The 23,898-nt window shown below is 36.6% G+C and overlaps 1 protein-coding gene and 1 long non-coding RNA gene across 4 annotated transcripts; one reads left to right on the top strand and one right to left on the bottom strand.

The window, feature by feature from the left end:
• Positions 1-702: 702 nt before the first annotated feature.
• On the bottom strand, positions 703-23,598 carry LOC109102313 (GRB2-associated-binding protein 3-like). 3 transcript variants are annotated; one of them, XM_042753942.1, is made up of 10 exons: positions 23,387-23,598; positions 13,794-14,097; positions 9,069-9,273; positions 7,371-7,774; positions 6,515-6,567; positions 6,144-6,375; positions 3,161-3,251; positions 2,760-2,844; positions 1,595-1,705; positions 703-1,314 (listed from the first exon to the last, which is right to left on the bottom strand). In XM_042753942.1, the coding sequence occupies exons 1-10, from the start codon at positions 23,456-23,458 to the stop codon at positions 1,198-1,200; spliced, it is 1,674 nt and encodes a 557-aa protein (XP_042609876.1). In that variant the 5' UTR covers positions 23,459-23,598; the 3' UTR covers positions 703-1,197. The 3 variants fall into 3 exon arrangements, with proteins under 3 accessions (XP_042609876.1, XP_042609878.1, XP_042609882.1); XM_042753944.1 differs by having other exon boundaries at positions 13,794-14,020; positions 23,387-23,567; XM_042753948.1 differs by lacking the exon at positions 23,387-23,598 and adding an exon at positions 12,296-12,368.
• LOC122143050 lies at positions 5,067-7,499 on the top strand. Its single transcript, XR_006158939.1, has 3 exons — positions 5,067-5,358; positions 6,163-6,229; positions 7,382-7,499. It is a non-coding gene; the product is annotated as an uncharacterized LOC122143050 (long non-coding RNA).
• Positions 23,599-23,898: the final 300 nt, after the last annotated feature.

Here is a 23,898-nt window from a genome sequence, read left to right as displayed (position 1 = left end):
TTCAAAATAACATTCCAAGGGAGTGCAATAAAAAAGTCACTCTACATTTTCCAAGTTAAGTAATGACCAAGAATTAATATTAATCATATGAATAATTTCTTTTATAAAAAGTTGTGCTCTGGTAAACACATTCCTATTCTGTACACAATTTAAGCTTTGATGACAAATGTTTTCAGATGAAATTCATGCTGTTAGCATTGTTTGGATTTCATTACCCATCCAGGTTTAGAATAAATTTTAATAGAGCTGTTCAGTCATGATGTCAAATTGTAAATGAAGTAAATTAATGTCTGTGGTAAACATTATTTGAAGAGAATTTCACATTTTAAACAAAATACACTGTTTCAAAAGTTTGGGGTCAGTAAGATTTATTATTATTATTATTATTATTTTTAAAGAATTTAATACTTTTATTCAGCAAATATATAATGAATTCCTCAGAAGTAAAGACACAATGTTACAAAAGATTCAATTTCAAATTAAGTGCTGTTCTTTTCGACTTTCTATTCATCAAAGAATCTTGAAAATTCTGATTTCTAAAGGATCATGTCACGCCTTGTTGATCTGAAGTTTTCTTTCAAAACTATTAAAAAAATCTTACCAACCCCAAACTTTTGAAAACTATACCAACCACAAAAGCCTTGTTGATCTGAAGTTTTCTTTCAAAACTATTAAAAAAATCTTACCAACCCCAAACTTTTGAAAACTAGTTTATGTAGCTAACAAGTTACCACAACTTAGGACTAGAACATTCACACTCCTCTTTTGTACTTATTTAGTACTTACTCATCACTGTGTTAGCAATGTTTTAAAAAACTTCATTCACCTTTGAGGTTTGACTGTATAATCTCTGTTGTAGATCAAATTGAGGTCAACCTCTCATTTTACTTTACTCATAAACCAAAAAACAATATTCTAAAAAATGCATAGGAAATGCTAATTCTCGTCCTGGTATAAGAACTACAAAACAAAGCTTTATTCTTGAATCATTGTGTTGGAGGTCTTTTATTCTGGAATAATTTCCTGAATAAACTGTCATTTTATTTCTGAAGGTTTCCAGTCCAGCTCTGTACTGGCTCCTTTCGTAGCAGTGTAAAAAAACAACAACATGTACCTGAAATTGTAGAAGATGAAAACAAGTCAAGTTTTGAACCATGTAATAATTTAACCCCCCACCCCCCACCCCACCCGAAGGCTTTAGGCTTTTGACTGACGGACATCCTTCCACTCCATCTTGGTGCTTTGTAAAGCCTGTGTCTTCTTCTCGTCTACCTGCACGTAATCGACCCTGTACTCGTCTGCCAGCAGTGGTTTCTGAAAACATCAATAACACAATACCAACAATCAAAACACTAATCAACATGGCCGAAATGTATCAACCCAGCAGTCAGATTTATGCCAAGTCATGCTTAGAGCTGAGGGGTTACAAAGCAACAGTAACTGGGACAGGAAATAAACACTGTTATCTGCCTGAAGATTCATTTTCTAAAGCCACAGAAAAGATTACTACAAGAGATAGCAGTACCCACTAAACCCCACCAACTCTCACCAAATGTTTGTCAGGTGCATGTAAGATATCATGCCTACCACTGACCTTCTGGACAGGTGAGGGGGAGGCCGAATTGAAGTCAAGTGACAAGTAATCCAGCTGAGAACGTCTCATCCAGGGGGCAGAATCACAAGCTGGGAACATCTGCCGAGAATCCTGAACAAAGTAAAACACCAATGCTGCATTTATTTAATAACAAATGAAGTAAGCAGTATACTGAATATTCTGAAATATTACTATTATTTAATAGAACTGTTTTATATTTTAATATATTTAGAAATGTAATTTATTTTCAGCAGTCTTCAGCGTCGCAGAAATCATTAAAAAATGTGACCATGGACCACAAAACCAGTCTTAAGTGTCAATTTTTTTTTTTTATTGAGATTTATACAATATCTGAAAGCTGAATAAATAAGCTTTCCATTGATGTATGGTTTATTAGGATCGGACAATATTTGGTCGAGATAAAACTACTTGAAAATCTGGAATCTGAGGGTGCAAAAAAATGTAAATTCTTAGAAAATCACCTTTAAATTTGTCCAAATTAAGTTCTTAGAAATGTATATTACTAATCAAAAATTAAGTTTTGATACATTTATGGTAGGAAATTTACTAAATATCTTTATGGAACATGATCTTTACTTAATATCCTAATGATTTTTGGCATAAAAGAAAAATTGTTAATTTTGACCCATACAATGTTTTTTCGGCTATTGCTACAAATGTACCCCAGCGACTTAAGACTGTTTTTTTGGTCCAGGGTCACAAATGTTGATTTGGTGCTCAGGGAACATTTATTGTTATCATTGTTTTAACAATTCTGCTTGATATTTTTGTGGATTATCTGATAAATATATAGTACAAAATAACAGCATTTATTTGAAACCGAAATCTTTTGTAACATAAATGTCTTTACTGTCACTTTTGATCAACTTAATAAATCTATGCTAAATAAAAGTATTAATTTCTTTCAAAAAGGAAAAGCTTTTGAATGATAGTGTTTACATATGGAATTTAAACATAAAATAACATACATTTCTTATAATATTTTTATATTATATATTTGTTATGAATTATTTGTTTGCTGAATTTTCTGCTATTTTCCATTGTAATTTGTTGTAGTTTGCCTTGTTTTATCAGCCCTCTTGCTCTAATTTCAAAGAGAAACAGAGCAGTAAATGATTAATGTTATAACAGGAAGTCATGTTACCGTTGGCGTGATGCTCCCTTCCTGCTCAGTGCCGTTTATGCCCCATCCTCGCCGCCTGTCCAAAGGAACAAACTGAAGTAATGTGCTGGAGACAAAACAAACCGACACAAAACACATTAATGTTCAAATACAGCTATAAGAAAACAAAACAGTAGGCCTACCTTACAATTAACAAACAATATAAACATCAGTGTGGTATTCATAACCATCACAAACATGTAAATGAGAGGACAATTGTGCACAGGGGGTCGTGAAGGCAGGAAATAAAGATCAGGTGACCTGAGGATATCTTTGCTGAAGATGTAGGACACAGACGGAAGTGGTTGAGAAGAATAAAGAGTTGCAGGAGATCAGTTTTGAGTAATTGTGGTCCGTAAATATAAGTTTATTATAATGCTCACCTGGGTTCTGTCATGGTGCGTGTGACGGGAACGTGAAATGGACATTCAGAAATTGTGGACAGACCTCGTAGGTCTAAAGGTGGCGGTCGAGCTGTGGAAGCAAACACAAAGCAGAACACTCAATAACTCCTTATCTTTTTCTCTTTTGCACACAACATGCAAACACACTTTCACTTTTAATGAGGCATTTCCTTTGTGTGGAGGTGCATGACCTGTAGGAACACTGCGCCTCCACTCAAGACACAATGCTGTCTGAGGTTTCTGTTCTGTGTCTCTGATAGTATAATGCACTTCCTCTCTTGTGCTTTTGTCTTGACAAATTCTCAGTTTAAAAAGAATTTCAATTTAAATGTCACAATTTTTTTTTTAAAGAAGTATGCATCAACCTATTCAGAATGAAATATGTCTCGGAATGCCTGAGAGGTGACATACTACAATGATGACTGTCTTATATTCATATCATCCCTGATAGCACACGTACGGAGACGTCTATTTGACGTCTGCATTTACATCTGCAAAATGTATTTTTTAGAGTGTTTGCTCATCTGTAATACGTCTATAGGACGTTTCCCATCGGATGTCAAATGGTGTTTAGAAAATGTCTTTATTCTTGCAGACGTAAAGTTTCGCAATACTGTATAACACGAGCAAGAGTGCTGTTTTTCTCCCGAATATCTGCACAATTGCAAATGCGAATTTATACAACAGTTCGGTAAACAAGACGTTAGTATTGTGTTAATTTAGACAAAAAGTTGTCAGTATTCTCTGTTCCAAACAAAGCCACCACAGCAGAACTCTTGGGCCTTTCAGAGCTACACACTCGCGTGTTTCTTCGCTAAATTAATCCACATTTGTGAATGAATCGAGTGAGCCACTGATTCAGTGACTTGGTCTCTGAATGAATCAGTCGTTTAAACGAATCGGTTAAATCGGACTGAATGACTTGCCGCCACATCATGGCGGATAGTTTAATATTTAGAGTATCAGTCATAGACAGTAAAAGAAATGGACACAGCGACCCCATTGGAACTCAATTGAGACAAGTGAAGCCCGTTTTTAGCGATTTTTAGAACTTCCGTTTCTGACGCGCAGACTCAAACTAAGCTTGATGACGTCAGCAACCTGTCTGACAGATGTAAACCTTCTAGTAGCTGTGCGTGCAAACTGCCATCGTTAATCTTGCAGAGACGGCGAGTTTGAGCGGGGAGTTCTTTGGCGTGAGTGAGCAGGAGTAAGTATTCTGATTAATTATTTTGTATAGTATTTTAAAATGTAATGCCAGTACGCCATATCTCTTGACGTCTCCCCGATTGCCTGCGAGCTTCTCCTCCTGTCTGTACGGTAATTTCTCTACTGTGCGACAGAGAGTCGAGTGGTTATGACGCAATCGTTAGCCTATTTTTACAAAAAAACTGTTTCTACGGGGCCATAATGTAACATAGAAGGTAATGGAGCCCTTTATACATTGTCGTGTATCTTTAGAAATAAATAATGGACAAATGGAGTCTTTAAACGCCTCAGATGTAAAGTTATTCGCTGTCAAAGTGACGCAAAAATGAATGGGAGTCAATGGGGTGCTAACGCAAGTGAAGTTCTGCTACAAGATGGCGGCACGCGGCCGACTTCAACTTCCGGTCGACTTCCTTGCCCCCTGGTATCAGTTCATTAAAAAAAGTATATCCGTTTTTTTTTCTTTATAAAAAGCCTAGTAATGCCAATTTAAAGCCCATTAATCTCATATCATTATTAATGCAATTCTACTCCATGCCACCTCTAAACAGTCTGTATACAGCCTACACCTTAATCTTAATGTCACTCCAGATGCAGCTTCTAAAGACGTTATGGTCAGTTTGTAGCCTTGAACGTTTAAGGGTAATAAATAATATTTTGAATACAGATATTTATTTCTAGGTCTATTTTTTGTAACCTCTATTCAGATTAACGACTGTTACGCCAGTAGTTCATATGACTTTTAGAAGCGATTCATTAGAGAGTCATTCAACGAATTAGAATCAACCAATTCGTTCAAACCATAGACTGGTTCAAACCGGTTCAAACACGCGGATACATTCAGCAGCGAAACAATGAGTGAGTTGTTGAACTGTTATCTCAAGAAGCTAACGTTAATTGTTCAAAAACAATGATTAATTCAAGAACGGCACTACTGTGTGATGCTTGGAGACGCTCAACGATTGAAGGTGAGGTCACATTTTCAGTTATTTCACCAGGAATCCACGCGATGAGGATTTTCGCGCGAGTATCTCCAAAGTACAGTATGTAACGTAACGTAACGTAACGTAACGTACCAACATTAAAAAAAGAGTTTCTTTTTAATTTACTGTCACACCATGTTATAATTAGACGTTTAGTATTCTCTACAATATTGAGGCAAGACTGCCAATAAACATCAGTAAAACAACTCTTGAATTTAGAGCTTAAAAAAGAAATGTGGTTTCTGTGTGACGCACATATCATGATCATGAGCTTTACTGCATCTCATCTTCCTCATTAATTTTCAACATTTTGTCTCTCTTCTGTACCTCTGCTCACATGAGATCATCTTTTTCATTTCTCTATTTTCGTTTTCTGACGTAGCTAACCAATGTCTCCAGTGATATTCCAGTTACTGAAATTGCTTCATAACAGCAGTTAACAGCTAACAAGGCACACCAATATCACATTGCTCTGTTGTGCAAATTTCTTAAAAAACAAACAGAAACAAAGAATTCTGAAATAGCACATCCTGTCTTTGAGCTTGACATTAGTCACTGGCACAATATGTTCAACATGTGGTAAAATAACATGGGACATACAAATCTTATTTCCTATTTAAATATTTGCAACTAAAGGCAGCAGGTCAGTCACAATAAGTAATGCAAATGCTACAATCACAAAACTATGCCTTTAATGTTTTGTAGTACAACATGCTTTGATTGTGAATGATACTGGTAAACCTTGCATTTTTTAGCCCAGAAAGATTTACCCCGTCTTCTTGGTTTAAGGTTGCGGTTGACTGGAGGAGGCTCAAGGTCAGGATTCGAAGGCGAAGGCAGCTCTGGTTTGCCGTTGGTGAGTAGGGAGATGGGCAGGGTGGACGGGCTCATGGGTATGTAGCCATCTGAAGTCACATCAGAGCAGCTGATCGGTGGGGAGGCCATGGGCACATATGAATCCTCAGAGTGGTTTTCAGTAAGTGTGGTATTCATAAATATTGGCTAGAAATAGAGATCCAGAGAGAAACACACTGACACATCTGGTTTCTGCCAGTGACTATTCAAATTGATGCGTATTTACGGTGTCTGTTTAACTTTCCCCAGGCTCATTTGACTACTTTATATTTGAATATTTCATTACCAGGTTGAGGCTTAGACGTTTGTTCCAGTTTCTTCCAACATTGTCAAACTCTCCTGGAAACATAAAAGTACAATATTATGGAAAATATTATGGAAATGTTTTCATGAGAAAAGGGTGGGGGTGGGGGGGTGGAGTAATTGATAACACTGCCATGCATCCTGCTTTCTGAATGAAATCCAATACTAGTTTCTTACTAATTTTACTGATTCCAAAAATGGTGTCTGTTTTGCTGTAGCATGTCACAATTTCACACAAAATTTGATGTGCATTTTGCAGCATTTTCGCTACAACAACCATTTTATAAGGTCAAGAAGTCTTGTATTATCCCCTAATCACCTGCATAACTGCCACAGAGGCATAGTTAAAATTTTCCTGTGAACCAGGTTACAGCTGTTTGTTAAACTCTCAGCTGTTTTTTACATGCATAACATAATGTTTACATCTAATACTGATTTCAGGGTAAAAATTATGGCCATTGACAGAAGAAAATGTACATAAACATGTCCCAGGTGTTTTCTGCTATGTCTGTGAGACTTTTAATTTCCACAAACAGCAACAAAAAATTACAGATTTTGTGTGTGTGTGTTTATGTAAAGTTGACATTAAATGGTGTATTTGAAAACTTTCCCACTCCTTTGAATGCTAATTTTTGTAAAGACAGAACCCCCCCCCCCCCCCCCCAAAAAAGCCCCCTGAAACTTTTGATATTTGACTGCTTTTGTTATTATGAAAAGTACATTTGTGAGAAATATTTGTATGCATTTTTTAAATCAGCATCATCAAATTAAGTAATAGGTATTTTTTTGTGTAAATCAGCAGAATGTTTTTGCAAAATTTTTTGTGTGTGCATTCTCACCTCTCCTAAAGTGGTCGATTCCTGAAAGTGACGTCCTGCGAGGGAGGAGAGCAGGTTGCATCTGATTATGGCCGGTATCGTCATTACCATGGTGATCGGACAGGTGTGTAGGTTTGGGTGGAAGGGGAGGAGGTGTCTGTGGGTCTGATGTTCCGTAGAAGGGCCTGTCAAATCTGAAAATGTCCGGTGGACGGTGTAGAGAGATGGGAGATGAGAGGCAGGACGAAAGGGAGGAGGATAGCGAGAGTGGACCACAGGGTGCACTAAATGGGGGCTCGGGCACCCCAGCCACAAGGAAAGGGGAGGGGGAGGAGTCAATGCGTGGGGTGGGGCTAAACACATCCTCTGTGTACTCAGACGAGCTCTGCTCAAAGGAGCGTTCAGAGTTAGAGATGCTGTCACACCTAGGGAAGGACAAACACAGGGATAAGCACAAACCAATACTGACTAATGTCAACTAAATGTTTTATCAAAATAAAACCTGTTCAAACTCTTCTATGGAAAATATTTTTGGTTCAGAGAAAGCATATGGAAAATGTGTGGTGGGTTGTGACATAATGAAACTATTTTTTTTTTCTCACTTAGCCTTCATTTACCAAATGAGTAATAATGATTTAGAAATCACAAATTTGCCTTCATATGAAATGCCAGAGGAAAAAAAAAAGTCTCTGAGACACAAGTCTACATGAAATAAAAATGTACCTTTTTTTACTTTATTAGACTTTCCTGGTCTTATTGTGACTTATTTTGCTTTGTGTATTATTATAAAGAAAATAAATGTATTTATAATTAGAAACAATGATTTCTAATCCCAACTCCTGTTAATGGTAACTCGTCTAATTTTTAAAACAAATTTCCAGGAACATATACGCTACCATTTAAAATTTTGGGGACAGTAAGAATTTTTGTTTTTTAAGAAATTAATAGTTATATTCAGCAAGGATGAATTGATCAAAATTGAGAGTAAATATACAGTATTTATAAAGTTACAAAATATTTCACAAATAAACAAAAAGGTTTTCCACAAAATATTTAGTAGCACAACTGATTCCAACTATGATAATAACAAGAAATGATTCTTGAACACCAAATCAGTATATTAGAATGATTCTGAAGGACTGGAGTAATGGCTGCTGAAAATTCAAGGATAAATTACATTTTAAAATATATATTAAAATAGAAAACATTTTTTTTTAAAACTAATAATATCTCACAATATTACTGTTTTACTGTATTTGATAAATGCAGCCTTGAGCATAAGAGCATTCAAAAACACTGAAAAATCTTACCGACCCCAAACTTTTGAACTGTGATAAACCTGCATAGTTGTTTCAATAATCAGCTATAACCCTCCATAATGATGCCTCAGTATTCAATACAAAACTGCATTACGAAAATTATTTAGCATTTTTATAAAACAATAAAGTCCCTACTTTGCATGCAGGTCCCTGAAGATTTTATTTGAATTTAATCACAGTTTGTTATGCTGCAGTGACCAAGATCAAAAGGTTTCACTGAAGCAAAAAGCGTGAGATATTTTCTGTTCTCATTTATTCTCTCAGTTACCTTTATTAAATCAGATTAAAGGAAAAGCCGATAGTCTGGTGCTACATGGAATGAATCTCTTTTTCGTATTGAGATTAACATATAATTATTATTTCTGCAGCGTGTGATCATAAGAAATGGGGTGGGGCTTGCCTGACAATGCTCTTTGTGCCAGTTTCACACTGAGAGAGGAAGAGGTAGTCAAGTGGAGGGCTGATCTCTGATTCGCTGGGCCTGTCTAGGACATCGTGGTTTTCGACGGTAACTGTGTCTTGATTGGCCACAAGAGGAACATGAGGCGAGAGTGCTGGAGAGGGCTGCTGGGAAGAAGGAGTGAGATTAAGACTGTCCATTGATTCTGTCAAAAAGAAAAAGAGTGAGAGAGAAAGAGAGAGATTTGCTTTATAGGTTATCTATACGTTTTGTCAAAAAAATAAGTGCATTAACCATCCTTCACAAATTCAGTTTCTGTAGTACCATTGCTTTTATTCCAGAAGGTGGCAGACCAAATCACCCCCTTCCAGCCCCCCACAACACAACCCACACACACACATCTCTCTTTGTCTTCCTGTTTAGACTCAACAGTGTGTATAGTGGGCTGATATTTCTAGACACTCAGATGAACACATGAGACTAACGAATGTTACACACATTGGAAGCACAAGATGCCTTAATGGTTGTTTTTTGGGTGTAATCATTTCTCTTTTTAATAGTAAGCAAAAATATTTTTGGAAGGTGGAACTGAGTTGAAATAATGCAGATAAATGTCACTGGGAAAGTTTTGTGTCATTTCCTTGCTTGTGAGAAAGTGATTTGAGTGACACATCTCTCATTTTGGGAATTATTGTTGAGCGGGTTAATTAAATAGGCAATTTGAAATAATCCAAATAGTTTTAATTGCGCATAAACAGAGGTGTCCAGTGGTGATTCAGTGTTTGGACATCTGATATCACACTCAACCTGCTGGTGCTTGAAAGATTTTGTGAGTAATGCTGAGGTAATGTTGTGGGTAAACAGTCATAGATAACTGGCTTTTGATCACGTTGCAGCTGGCATGTTAATCTGAGGGGGATTGTGTGGGCTCATGTAAACATTGCTTCTTTGGCAGAGCCTACTATTGGGTATCCAACACTTGAATAACTGACAATGACTCACAACCTTTCTGCCAGAAGAGAATTCTGAGAGGCACCAGACGTGCAGTTGTATTAATTTTTGTGATCCTATATTTTCTGTAAACATCTATAGGATTTTACTCAAATGTATAAGCCTATAACGATTTTTCACAGTAGTAGGTTTAAGATTTTTTGAAACACTTTTATAAAGCTGAAGTGAGAAGTGTTTTAACTTTTATGTAGAGTTATTTTAACACCTGCAGTCCGAGGTTGCTATGGTAAAGGGATTCGGGAGAACAGAGCAGTAGTTAACAGTCGTCATGGTGATGGGGTCAAAGGGACAGTAGAGATGCAATAAGCAGTTGTCATGGTGATGGGTCAGTACGAGTTGAGATAGAGTGAGTTGCTGTCATGGCAATGGTCAGAGAGACAGTGAAGATACAGTAAGCGCTGTCATAGTGACAAGTCAGCGAGAGTAGAGATACAGTGATGGTGATGAGTCAGAGGGATAATGAAATACAGTGAGCTATTGTCATGGTGACTATCAGGTCAGTGAGATTAGAGATACATTGAACAGCTGTCATGGTGATGGATCAGTAAGAATAGAGATACAGTGAGCAGTGATATAGATTGAGTGGTTGTCATGGTGATGGTCAGAGGTACAGTGAAGATACAGTGAGTGTTGTCACAGTGACAAGTCAGTGAGAGTAGAGATACAGTGAGCAGTTGTCATGGTGACAGGTTAGCGTGAGAGACATTGAGTTATGGAAACGGGTAGAGAGAGAACAGAGATATATTGAGTAGTTGTCATGGTGATGGTCAGAGGACAGTGAAGACTCAGTGAGCAGTTGTCATGGTGTCAAGTCAGTGAGAGTAGAGATACGGTGAACAGGTATCATGATGGTCAGAGGGATAGTAGAGATACAGTGAGCAGTTGTCATGGTGATGGCCAGAAGGACAGTGAGGATACATTAAGCAGTTGTCATGGTGACAGGTTAGAGTGAGAGACATTGAGAAGTTATAGTAACAGGCAGAGAGAGAGAGTAGAGAGTGTGAGTGGTTGTCATGGTGATGGGTCAGAGGGACAGTGAAGATACAGTAATCAGTTGTCATGGTGATGGATCAGAGGAACAGTGAAGATACAGTAAGCAGTTGTCATGGTGATGGATCAGAGGAACAGTGAAGATACAGTAAGCAGTTGTCATGGTGATGGATCAGAGGGACAGTGAAGATACAGTAAGCAGTTGTCATGGTGATGGATCAGAGGAACAGTGAAGATACAGTAAGCAGTTGTCATGGTGATGGATCAGAGGAACAGTGAAGATACAGTAAGCAGTTGTCTTGGTGACAGATTAGAGTGAGAGTCATATTGAGAAGTTATGGTAACAGGCAGAGTACAATACATATGCAGTAAGCGGCGACAGGTCATGGTGTCAGCAGTGTTATTTAACTTGTGGCCCTGGCAGAGATAAACATTTGAGTTTACAAAAGTTCACAGAAGCCTTTGTTTAACCGGACCCCACACTGTTATTATCCAGCTTGTGCTCTGAGCATCTTGCACATGGCCTGAAACTGAGGCCCTCCAGGTGTGACTACAATCTCTGATGTTTTCTTTTCTCACCCTGCTGTCCATCTGCCTCACTGCAAAAGAGTCTGTTTGTAAGTAAAGAGCTGAAATCTAGTTCACAGCTCGAGTCCTGCTGGGGTTTGTAATGAGGTTAGCGACTAAGCAGCGACTAAGATTTTGTGTCTCCAAAAACTACACTCGCTATTTCAACAGTACGTCTGATAGTCACCTCTGGCCTCCATCTGAGACGTGAACAACATGACGAAAGATGATAAATTAAACCTTTTTTATCCTTGCATGTGTGTGGAGAAAAGGGCATAGACATGCCTGTTGTTCTGTATATAATAGCTTTATCTTTCACAATCGGCCTTTGCCAGTTTAGAGGCGTGTGCAACCGTCCAGCTTGTTGTGTATTAAACAGTAACCATGTGCGTGTGTGTCTGAAACCCTCCCGGACGCTGTATAACTCATCTTTCTGTTATCTTTCCAAGTAATGTGTAACTTGTGGTTTCTCTCACTCTCTGTGTTTGGTATATCACATTAGCCACACTAACTGCTAACATTTTCCCCATGTGTCTTACATTATACTCCAGTTTTAACAAAAACATATTTCCTTGCTGTAATAGCAGTCATATGTGCTGTGGACACAGATTGTGACGCTGGCTGTTTGCTGTTAGTTAAATATATGGGATGCTACGTACTTGTGAGCTGTCTGTTATGACAGACGCATGTGTGTCTGAACGCTCCTCTGTGATGCAGCTGTTGCTCTGCAGACTATTTGAAAGAGAGGAAGAGAGATGGAGGAATGGAACAGAATATTAAAATTAGACCTCGCCTAGATTACAGCGTCGTTCTCTCACGAATTCTGTCTGCATCTCTCAGTCTCTGCATCTCTCTCTGGAGAAACGTCCTGTGGTTAATTATTTCCCAGGCTAGGTTTATTCATTTTAAAACTGCAGTTAGAGGAATGTAAGTATTTAGGTTAATGCAAGTATCTGATGTGGTGAAAGGGCTTTACGTACAAGGGTTTTTCCTGTTTTAGCTCATCTGAAGCACTTTCCTTTCTCATAAACCCACGCACAAACACGGTACGTATTTATTAACGTCATGTTTACTGCAGAGAAAGGTTAAATAATTTTAGTTTTAAGAATTTTAATTTTTACTGTAGTTTTTTTTCATTAGACTGTACCTTATTATTAATATTTTATAATATACAAATTATGTATTTTCCTGTAATCCAGTTTGTTACTGCCACCTGTCACTTGCTGAGGTACAAATAATTATTGCTTATTTTTTCTGTTATTTATTTAGAAAATGCAAAGCTTGTCATCAGGAAGATTTTTTTTCTTAAAAAAATTATACTTTTATTCAGCACGGATGCATTCAGTTATTTTACCATTTTATGTGGCTATTGTTTTGAACTTTTTATACATGAAAGGATTCTGAAAAAAGTGTATCGTGTTTAGACAGAAAGATTAAGCAGTATACTGTATTAAACTACTATATTGATAGTAATAAAAAAGACGTTTCTTTAGCACCAAATCAACATATGAGAATGATTTCTGAAGAATAATGTGACATTAAAGACTAGAGTACTGACTGCTGAAAATTCAGTTTTCACATCACAGGCATGCATTACATGCATTTTATTTTTCAGTAAAATAAAAACTTAAATTAAAAATTGTAATCATATTTCACAACATTACTGTTTTTGCTGTATTTTGATCAAATAAATGTAGTCTTTGTGAGCATAATTTACTTAATTTAATGATAAAACATCATTATTATTTTATAATTTACTGGACAAATCTGCATTCATTCTCAAATTCTCATTGTCACATTCTCATGTAAAATTAAAATTTCAAAGCAAACCCTTGTGCTAAGGTTAATGTGTAGTGTTTTGCATTGACAAATAGGGGTAAATTAAGTCAAAGTTTCTGGAATCAGTTGTGCCCAGATGAAGGGAGTCATGGACTGCTCATTCTTCAGAGAAATAGTAAGATAATTCTGATAGCATGATGATAACGTAAACGGAAAGCAAAATGACTGCAGGACTATGACCCAGCTGTGACCCAGCTGACACTATCAGAACTTTATCAGAGACTACAATGCATCAAAAAAAGTAAGCTAGTGAGCATGTCATACTAAGCGGTTCAAGACTTAAAAACAAAGTCAAACTTTTATAATAGACCTCCTCACCTGCATGTCTGTTCAGTCCTGCAAACGTACAAATCTGTCCAATGTTCTGTACCCAAATGTTCATCTCTTCTGCCGTTTTGGCTAGCAGGTAAAAGATGCGTGTGGCTGTCTTGACCACAAACAGGTGCTGATTCTGATACTGGCGTTTAGTGGGCCGCACCTCTGCCTCCATGGTGACCTCGCACTCCTGCAGGTCGATGGTTCTGATAGGTTTCCTGGAGCTTTTGCTACGGTAATATTCCAAAACGTCAGGATTCCCGCTCATCCGACCCCTCCGCAAAACAAACCATCGCTTTCGCCATGACTGAGAGAGAAAGGGACAGAGAGCGAGAAAGAGAGGGGAACAGAATTGGATTAACATTGAAACCTGTGTGCTCTCACATAGGTTAGCAATCAAGTCAAAAAGTCTCCTTTTATCTTTTAGATCTTGTCTTGTTTTCAGACTGCAGGCCTTCACCCTTCACATGAAAGCAACATTTGCCCCCATTTATATCTTGACACATGCTGGTTTTGATTGGTATTATTTTGAACAATTCATCTGTGGACATTATTCCAAAGAAAATAAATATTTATCTTTAAAAAGTTAAATAATTAAAAATCTGTTTTGTTAACTAAAACTATTAAAGTTGTTATCATTAACTGAAATAAAATTAAACTTAAATGAAAATTAGAAATGGTGCCTTGGCAACTGTGACGAAAAATAAAACAAGTTTAAGAGAAGCACTAAAATTACTTAATAGATAGTTCATCTATAGATAATAGATGAAATTTTTATTAGTTTCTATATATATATATATATATATATATATATATATATATATATATATATATATATATATATATATATATATATATATAATATAAACTAATAAAAAGTTAAAAAGAAAGTAAGTTTCATTCATATCATTTCCCTTATTTACCTAATATAAAATTTTCACACCAGTGTTGTCCCTTACTAAGTGTAACTGTGGCAAAGCTAGTGTAAATGCAAGAACAAACTTACAGATAAACTTCCGTCTAAGCTGGGCAGGGTGTGGTCTGCAGTCAGAGATGACTTGCATACTTACTTACCAAGAAACACACACAGATTAATTTCTCAGAGCAGAAACAGGTTGTACATATACTTACAAGATGTAAATAATCAACACTTACACACCAGGCCAATCAGTATAAAACAACTGGCTTTACCAGTAACTAGAAATCCAATTTCTGCACTGTAATCATTTCCAAAAACATGGTTTTTAGATGTATGTATTAGTTGTTATTCCATTAAACAGGTATTAGGCTATTATGTAATCATGAAGTAATTTGTTTAAAATTAGCTTATGAGGTAAATACATAAACTTTAGGTTATTAGGTCATTATGTCTGATTATTATACAGGGTATGATGTTTTTTTTTTTTTTTTTGCTCTGTTCTATTAAATGCAAGCAGTACCTGCCTCATGTGAAATCTGTCTTTCAGAAAATTCTCCTATGCATGTGACTTTGCATTTTTAATGATGTAACAGAAACTATCATAGAAACTACTGCAGGAAAGAGAATGACGGGGAATAGAGAGAAAGTGTCAGCTCTTTTGTAGTCCCCAGTTAACTGATAGTTTCTCTCTCCTTCTCGCTCTTTTTCTTGTTGAGGAAGATAATACTATAATACTATGGGGCACCATGCACTGTTTTGAGGGGGCACCAGTGGTTCACTTTATATGCTAGACAAGATAAACAGACAATAAATAAATAAAAACTATTAAAACTATTACTTGTTATTCAACATAAAACGTGTATATACTGTATGTGTGTGTGTGTGTGTGTATATATATATATATATATATATATATATATATATATATATATATATATATATATACATATATATATATATATACAGGTGCTGGTCATATGATTAGAATATCATCAAAAAGTTGATTTATTTCACTAATTCCATTCAAAAAGTGAAACTTGTATATTATATTAATTCATTACACACAGACTGATATATTTCAAATGTTTATTTCTTGTCATTTTAAAGATTATATCTGACAACTAAGGAAAATCCCAAATTCAGTATCTCAGAAAATTAGAATATTACTTAAGACCAATACAAAGAAAGGATTTTTAGAAATCTTGGCCAACTGAAAAGTATGAACATGAAAAGTATGAGCATGTACAGCACTCAATACTTAGTTGGGGCTCCTTTTGCCTGAATTACTGCAGCAATGCGGCGTGGCATGGACTCGATCAGTCTGTGGCACTGCTCAGGTGTTATGAGAGCCCAGGTTGCTCTGATAGTGGCATTCAGCTCTTCTGAATTGTTGGGTCTGGCATATCGCATCTTCCTCTTCACAATACCCCATAGATTTTCTATGGGGTTATGGTCAGGCGAGTTTGCTGGCCAATTAAGAACAGGGATACCTGTTCACATGCATTCACATACGAATGATTATAATATAAGTTTCACTTTTTGAATGGAATTTGTGAAATAAATCAACTTTTTGATGATATTCGAATTATATGACCAGCACCTGTATTTATATATTATCTTTGACAAACTGATTTAAGTTTTCAGGAATTGATATATGACAATAAGGTGAACTACAGTTAGAAAGCCAAACTGACCATCAGATGTGGCACCAAAAACCCAACTTAAACCCAAATCAAACAAGCTCGAGAAACAAACACCATCTGTCATTGCCACTAACTTGTAGTCCAGTTGGACTGGATCCTTATTCCAGTGAAAAAAGAGAAAGTTAAGCATTTTCACATGGCCTTAAGGTTGCACACATGCTTTCAATGTAACAGCCTCGATCCTGAATGTTCTGAAACCATCAGCAACTTATACGTTCTGTTTTGCATTCATTTCTCTGTTGTGTCAAGTTAAAGTGTCTTTGTTTATTTAGTTGCTGTTTTCTTTCTGTAACCAAGATTTCACCACAGCAATCAGCTGTTACACAACACCTGACGGTAAAGATATCACATACAGGCCTCCAAGAATCTAAATAATCTAATTAACACACCAGGAGGGGAGTGTCATTAAGATCTCTTGAGAAACAGTTTTCTCAAGCTTTTCTCTATTTATGTTCAATTTTTTTCTAAAGAAAAAGCTTCTTTCTTACAGCAACATTTTAAAAAGACCACAGTCTCACACTTGTATCATCAGGAGCAACCCGACTTCCTCCCTTGGGTTTTTTTTTTTTTTCAGGTGCGATCCAATATGATCTAAACAAATACATGATGGGTAAGAAAACTGAAGAACTGCAGGATTTCGATCCCTCTAGCATCACAAGACAAACTCTCTTCCTCTTCTTTGAGATCCAGACTAAGTGCTGACATGAATCCTGAGAGCCAGATTAAGCAAGAAGAGGCCAGAAAAGACTTCTCCAGTTACTTTGGTCTTATAGCTAACTTTTTATCCAATGTGACTCATAATACACTTACAGTACTTCCAGGAGTGTCATGTCTATTAAAATACTGGGGACATGTGGCACCCCAAATTTTTGAGACAAGAGGATTTTGAATGCAAAATCATTAATCAATCTCTCTCTCTCTCTCTCTCTCTCTCTCTCTCTCTCTCTCTCTCTCTCTCTCTCTCTCTCTCTCTCTCTCTCTCTCTAAACATGTATAATAATAATAATAATAATAATAATAATAATAATAATAATAATAATAAGGTATTTTGAATATACTGTAGTGCATCTATTTGACCACATTTAAATCAATTCCAAAGACTGAAAGAAACAGCATAGACTAACCGGTTATCTGAACCTTTTCATATATACTGTAAGTGTTTTTTGTATCACTCTAAAAACAATTAACCACATCTGATCACTTATAAAAATGGCCACAAACACGTCTTTAAAAAGTTATCATATCTCATTAATTTTACACGCAGGGCATGCACAGAAGACACACAGTAACTGTTTTTGCTTAAAAAACGGGTTACAAGGCAAAAGTCTCCATCTTTGTGGTATTTATGATACAGACATACAGAAATACAGAGAGTTGGCTAAGGGTGAAAAAGTGATACCGTGAAACCTAAGCAATTTCTCAATTATTAAACTTTTTTTAAAAAAAAGCCATAAAAGTTTGATTATTAGCACTGCTGTACTGTGAAAAAAAAAAAAAAAAAAACACTTCCTTGTATTTACACAGCCTTAAATGTATGTGAAGAGTTAAAAGCACAAACCAACAGACACTGATTAAAACAGTTATCTTTTAAAATTGTTTTATCTTGAGTGACTAACAAAGTCTTTATGTGTGTGAAACTCACTAAACCACATACGTTACCCTTCCCGTGTCTGAACTGTTTCTTCAGAATTTGTCAGAGACCACACGTTGTTCTGGGCATGCTCAGAACAGCAGGGTCAGGCCATGGCCTTGATTTACTTATGCCGCAAACAAAGACCTTCTCTCTATTCTTTCTTTTGGAATGGTTATATTTTCTTCCCCTTATTCATGCGTGTTTTAGTCAAAGAGAGGAACTAGAGCTACATTTTCCCAGAACCCTTCACAGAAGGGAAGTCTAAAACTGGCCTAACAACACCAACACGTTCATGTTTGCGTGAATGTGTTTTTGTGTTTATCTGAACAGGTAAATTGAGTCTGTATGAGTTTGTTTACGTGTGTTTGGAGCACATTTCTATAGTTTGGTCTGTGTAGCTCTTCTTAGATGGAGATGCTAAGTAAATGTGAATCTAAACTAACACTTAACAATGTGTTTTGTTTTCTTTGCAAGGGTAACAACAAAGAGTAAAGAGTAAATGTTTTCGTTTTGCGCAAACAAGTAACGATAGTCTTGATGAAGTCTTTGTATTTATGTATAGGTCTATCCATCTTATTTTGCGAAATGGAAGTGTAAGCAATTTTCTTTGAATGTGCAAGACTTTCGAATGATTAGCCTTTTTAGTAAATAACTAGAAGAATAACTACAGTAAACAGTAAAACGGTTTGGGTTACAAACTGATGTGCTTATGATTATAATACATTAAAATAATATGATAACAAAAACTAGAATGCAGTATAAAGAAGCATAACAGAGTTTTCAGCAGCCTCACAGATTCAAGTTACAAATGGCCGCAACTGTTTTGTTAAAAGTAAGGTGGATACGTGAAAGTAAATGTATTAGTAACTCTTTCTGCATATTACATCATTATGCCAGTAGGTGTCAGTAGGTGTTTTTGTGGATCATCGAATCATTCATTCAACCAATTGGTTTAAAAAACGCTAATTCATTTAGAAATGAAACAAGTGACTGTCTTTATGAGAGATTCACTGAATCATTCATTCAAATGATTCATTCAGGAAGGAAACCACCTCAGTGCCTGCTCTGCACCACCTGCTCCGTGTTGCTATGAGAAACGCAGTTCTGCTGCTTTGTTTGGAGCTATTTATGTTGACGGAGCTAAAACAACTGGAAAAGTATATTGTGTCTCTAAGTTACAATGTTAACTTATGGTAAGCAGTATCGCACTCGCATTCATGCTGTGTATATACAGTGTGTGTGTGAAGTGGTGAAGTTCATATTAACTGAAAGACTACATGTAATTTTTTTTTTTTACAATAAAATAATGTAAAAAGGATATTTAAGCTCAAAGATAATTAAAAATAAAGAAACATTTTTAAATAGTGACCTGTCACAGCTCCTTCAATAATATATATATATTTTTTACCAAAAATGTTTAAAAACGTTCACAGACATGCTATTTGTGCTGTACTGTAGCTGTCAATTTGTCTTGTTCATATATACATCTCCAATTCACAGAAAGAAAGAAAGAAAAAGAGAGAGAAAAAAAATCACACTGGTAGCACACAACAAACACTCCTTCCCATTGTATTATCAGATGAAGCCACAAAACCAGAGAAAGAGAGAGAGCTAGAGAAAGAGCGAGCGAGCGAGCGAGCGAGCAAGAGAAAGCGTTTGCTTGCTCTTTATGCAGTACCTTAAACTATTTACTGACTCGCACAGAAGCACAAACACAGAATACAGGCACACTTGTTTACACATGTGCACTCACTATTTGTCAGTCACACCTTCTAACTAATACTGTAGCAGTCAAGCCACTTTTGCCTGTGTGGTCTCTGATAGCTCAGCTCATTTCTGAATGCATGGTCACTCAACTGCCTGGCACCCTACACTTCCCATGTTTTGCAACACACCCAAATTTCACAGAAACAGAGCGAAAGAGAGAAAAAAGAGGTGAGAGAGAACATGTTTGTGGTGTTAGACTGACACTTTAAGCACACATCTTATGACTGGTGGTCCATTTCCTTTTCTCAACCAAACAACTGAGATCTCCACCTTGATGCAGAGGACTAACTTGATAGTTTCTCTGAGTGTCTAATCGGGTTGTAATTAGACTAAACAGTATTCTTCTGTATATAAATCTTTTGAATAATACTGTGCACCTTACTTTTTGAAAGGGTGTTTTACACTCTTTATGAACTCGGTAATGCATTTAGCCAAACAAAGGAAGCTTAAAAGATTAGTAAATGACTAGTTGACATGACATGTCAGCTGTGACAGCAGCGTACTTAAGTTTGCCATACTTTATTTTGAACTTTGATTTTGGGAGTAATTCTTGTATAAATAGTTCTTATTTCCTCCAAATAAGGAGACTACATTAAATATTTGCTTTTAAAATTTCATGTCTTACCAAAGGACTATTCAAGTAAACTACCTACCAAAAAGCTAAAAGGTGATTACAAATGGTGAACAACTTAAAGGAAATGGTGATCAAGCACAGCACCTAAAATATATCTCCTTTATTTATTCATGTTCATTTTACATATTTTTTTAACCTAAACGTTAATGTGCAAGTTATTATAGCTAACTACAAAATAAAGCATCATCATCCCTCAAAATAAACACTAACTGAAATAAAATCAAATGTATAAAAGTTGCCAAGCCAACATTTCTCATTTTCATTTAGCTAGTTTAACTTTATGAGGTAAAATAACTAAAACTGAAATAAAAAAGAAACCAAAATGATATAGACATTAAGAAAAACGAAAACTATTCAAAAAAGATAAAACACACAGCAGTATTACTAAATCTTTAACTGAAATTAAAATGAAGAAAAAAACTAATTTGAAATATTAATAAAAACTATAATATTATCTTAGTACTATAAAAATAACAATGCTATACTTGCATGATGCTATGATATGAGTAATGACTGAATACTTAATTTTAGAATTTAACTGCCGTTCACACCCGGAATGATAACTCTAACCATAAAGTTTTAATAATTATTCTAGTTATATGAGAATAGGGTAGTCCACATCACAGTTAAGGCTTGTTCACACAAAAACAATAACTATAACAGTAACTATATTAATGTCCACACTAACAAGTAATAAAGTGCATTCTGCAGTTACTGTATTTCATCTGCTGCTTTAAATGCTCAAGCTTGTTAAAGTTGGGAGTGGAGTTGCGTGATTTTTTTGACTGGAGCGAGGAGTGGATTTTTTTTGAAAGTCGGAGCGTTGTGGTCCGCTCCGTCACAAGAACAATTAATGCCAACAGCTCATAATATAACTGCATTTTTTTCAAGAATTCTTGCATTAAGCATCATTATCTAGCTTGACGGATACATGGATCACTCAAATCAGAAAGAATGTGAAGATTATAATGACGGCGATGGACAAGTGCTGGAGGTTATTTCCCAAGCATGTTTGTTTGTAGCATGTGGATACTCAATATTGATGGGGTGAATCATGTTTTAAACAGTGTTGTACAGGTAGTTAATTTCCGCTCTAAACTAATGTGTTGCTACATTGCACACAACACACAAGCTCGCATATAACTTGCATGAGATCGCACGCACATAGAAACATTCAGGAGTGGAGAAAATTGTGAACGCTGTCCTGTGATTCATCAGCATAAAAAGTTATAGCATATTTTTTATGTTTCTGAGGTAACGACAACCCTCAGTTTCACCATAGTAGAGAGACGCTGCACAGACAAGCAAGTTAAACCAGGGGTCACCAAACTCTGTCCTGCAGAGTTCCGCTCCAACCCAAATCAAACACACCTGAACCAGCTAATCAAGGTCTTACTAGATAAACTTCCAGGCAGGTGTTTTGAGGCAAGTTGGAGCTAAACTTTGCAGGACACTGGCCCTCCAGGACTGGCATTTCTGATCAGTTGAGAGAGGAGTGGAGTGAAGAGCAGGAAAAGCTGAAGCTGAAGTGGAGTGATTGATTGAATGCTTGGAGTTCGGAGGAGTAATTGTCGCTCACATACTCTAGTGTGGACTTCCCTATTCTTACAGAGCTAGTGCAATTAATAAAACTTTATAGTTATAGCTATGTTCTAGTTATAAGCCTTGGTGTGAACGGGGCTTCATAATGACACAGAGGAACAATACCACTGGAATCACTTTCAGAACAAATTATGTCGGGCAAACAATTCAAAAATCAGAATACACCCAACATTTACGAGCTTGAGGATTTAATAATGACAAACAACTCTTGGAATAAACAGAATCTGGACAGTTATCATCCATTGGTGTGGATGCTTATTTGGTTCTAGGTTATAGATATCATTTTTGGTGTTAACAGTTCTGTATACTGTCAATAAGTATTACCATGACAAACCGCTCATCCCCGTTTACAACAAAACTGAGGTCAACACATTATACAGCACCGTTTAACACAGTAAAAAGAGAACCCAGTTAAGCTGTTTCAGTTTTAAACTGTTGCAGTTTTACTTTAATAGTTCCTGTTTTAAACTGTTTCCTGTTTACATGTTTAGCAAACGTTATCATAGCAATAGAAGTAACATTAGCTTAGACACAGGTAAAATGTGTACTGTGGCTTCTAGTTTGACAGATGAAAGCACAGGGTGAAATGAATGCTGAGCACAGTGAAACACTTGCACAATTAAGCATGGTAAACATAAACAGATTGCAGATACATGCTAAAAGAAATGAGGAAGATCAAACACAGGAACAGCAAAAGATAACAAAATATGCGCTCAGTGTTTCTGCAATAGACAAATAACATACAGACTGCAGTTAAATGACAAAGCACAATGCTCTGTCACTTACATACTAAATTAAACTCCAATAACAAATTATATACAAGAAATACAGAATTTGAGATGCATTCCATGACAGAGCAACTTATGGAAGAGATACAGCACAGGTAAACTGCTTGGTCACAAAGCACAGCACTGAATTTGACAGGCAAGAGGCAATGCAAAGCAGCACAGCCACGTGCAAGAAGGCACACAAATGCTGCACAAACACAGCTGAGAATTAGCATGTGTAAAGCATCGCATAACAACAATCTAAAGTCCACAGGCAACTGAAATTAACATGCTTCCATCAGAGCCTTCGGCACGGCACGGCACAGTTAAATAGTATAAAACACTGACAGTGATGGAAAGCAGCAGGGAAAGCACAAGTGTAAGCAATAGTCACAATGCATAGTTCAGCACTTAATATGTATTAAAAATGCAACCGTGCAGCACAGAGAAACACAGCTGTGTTATAAAAACACAGAGAACATGAACTGACAGTGGATCATTATACTGCAGTACCTGGTTCTAATGCAGAATGCATCACACACAAGCACAGACACACAGGACTTTTACTCACAAATCTCTTTAGCTTCTTCTCCGGAGGGGATTTTATGAGCCATCCTGTACACACCACATCGCCTGCGCTCATAGCTGCTGCGTCTGTGTGTGTGTGTGTCCGTTGCTGATTGCAGACTGAGAGGAAAGCAGAGAGAATCCTGTGTTCAACCCCCAAACACGGAGAGGAGGAACTCACAGCATCGACCAGGGACAGAGTGAGAGAGAAAGAGCGAGAGACGGAGGAGGAACCAACCGGGTGGGAGGAGAGACTGTGTGTTTTTGTATTTGTGTGTGATCTTTGAGAGGACATGTATGTACAAGCGAACCGTCTGTGTGTGTATTTTGGGTGGAGGAAGAAAAAAGATGTTCCTCCCTCCAGTATCTTGTAACAAGCCAGCATGACCTTGTGTGTGTGTTTATGTGAGAAAACCCAAGGTCAGTTTGGAAAATGCTGTGAGGGGAATTTTAACTGGTTTACTAGGCCATCTGTTGTTGGAGCCTCAGAGAAAGAAAGGAGGACAGAGGGAAATG

The sequence above is a fragment of the Cyprinus carpio genome, chromosome A5, assembly GCF_018340385.1.
Source record: "Cyprinus carpio isolate SPL01 chromosome A5, ASM1834038v1, whole genome shotgun sequence".
Classification (NCBI taxonomy): Eukaryota; Metazoa; Chordata; class Actinopteri; order Cypriniformes; family Cyprinidae; genus Cyprinus; species Cyprinus carpio.
The sequence above is the reverse complement of the archived record's forward strand: the minus strand, read 5'-3'. Positions and strand labels throughout refer to the sequence as shown.

Excerpts from the sequence above, each read along its gene's own strand:
- LOC109102313 (XM_042753942.1), bottom strand. The coding sequence starts at position 23,458 with ATGAGCGCAGGCGATGTGGTGTGTACAGGATGGCTCATAAAATCCCCT. Across the intron at positions 9,274-13,793 it reads AGGACTGAACAGACATGCAG|AATCAATGGACAGTCTTAAT; the intron begins GTGAGGAGGTCT and ends TCTTTTTGACAG. Across the intron at positions 6,568-7,370 it reads AATCGACCACTTTAGGAGAG|GAGAGTTTGACAATGTTGGA; the intron begins GTGAGAATGCAC and ends TTATGTTTCCAG.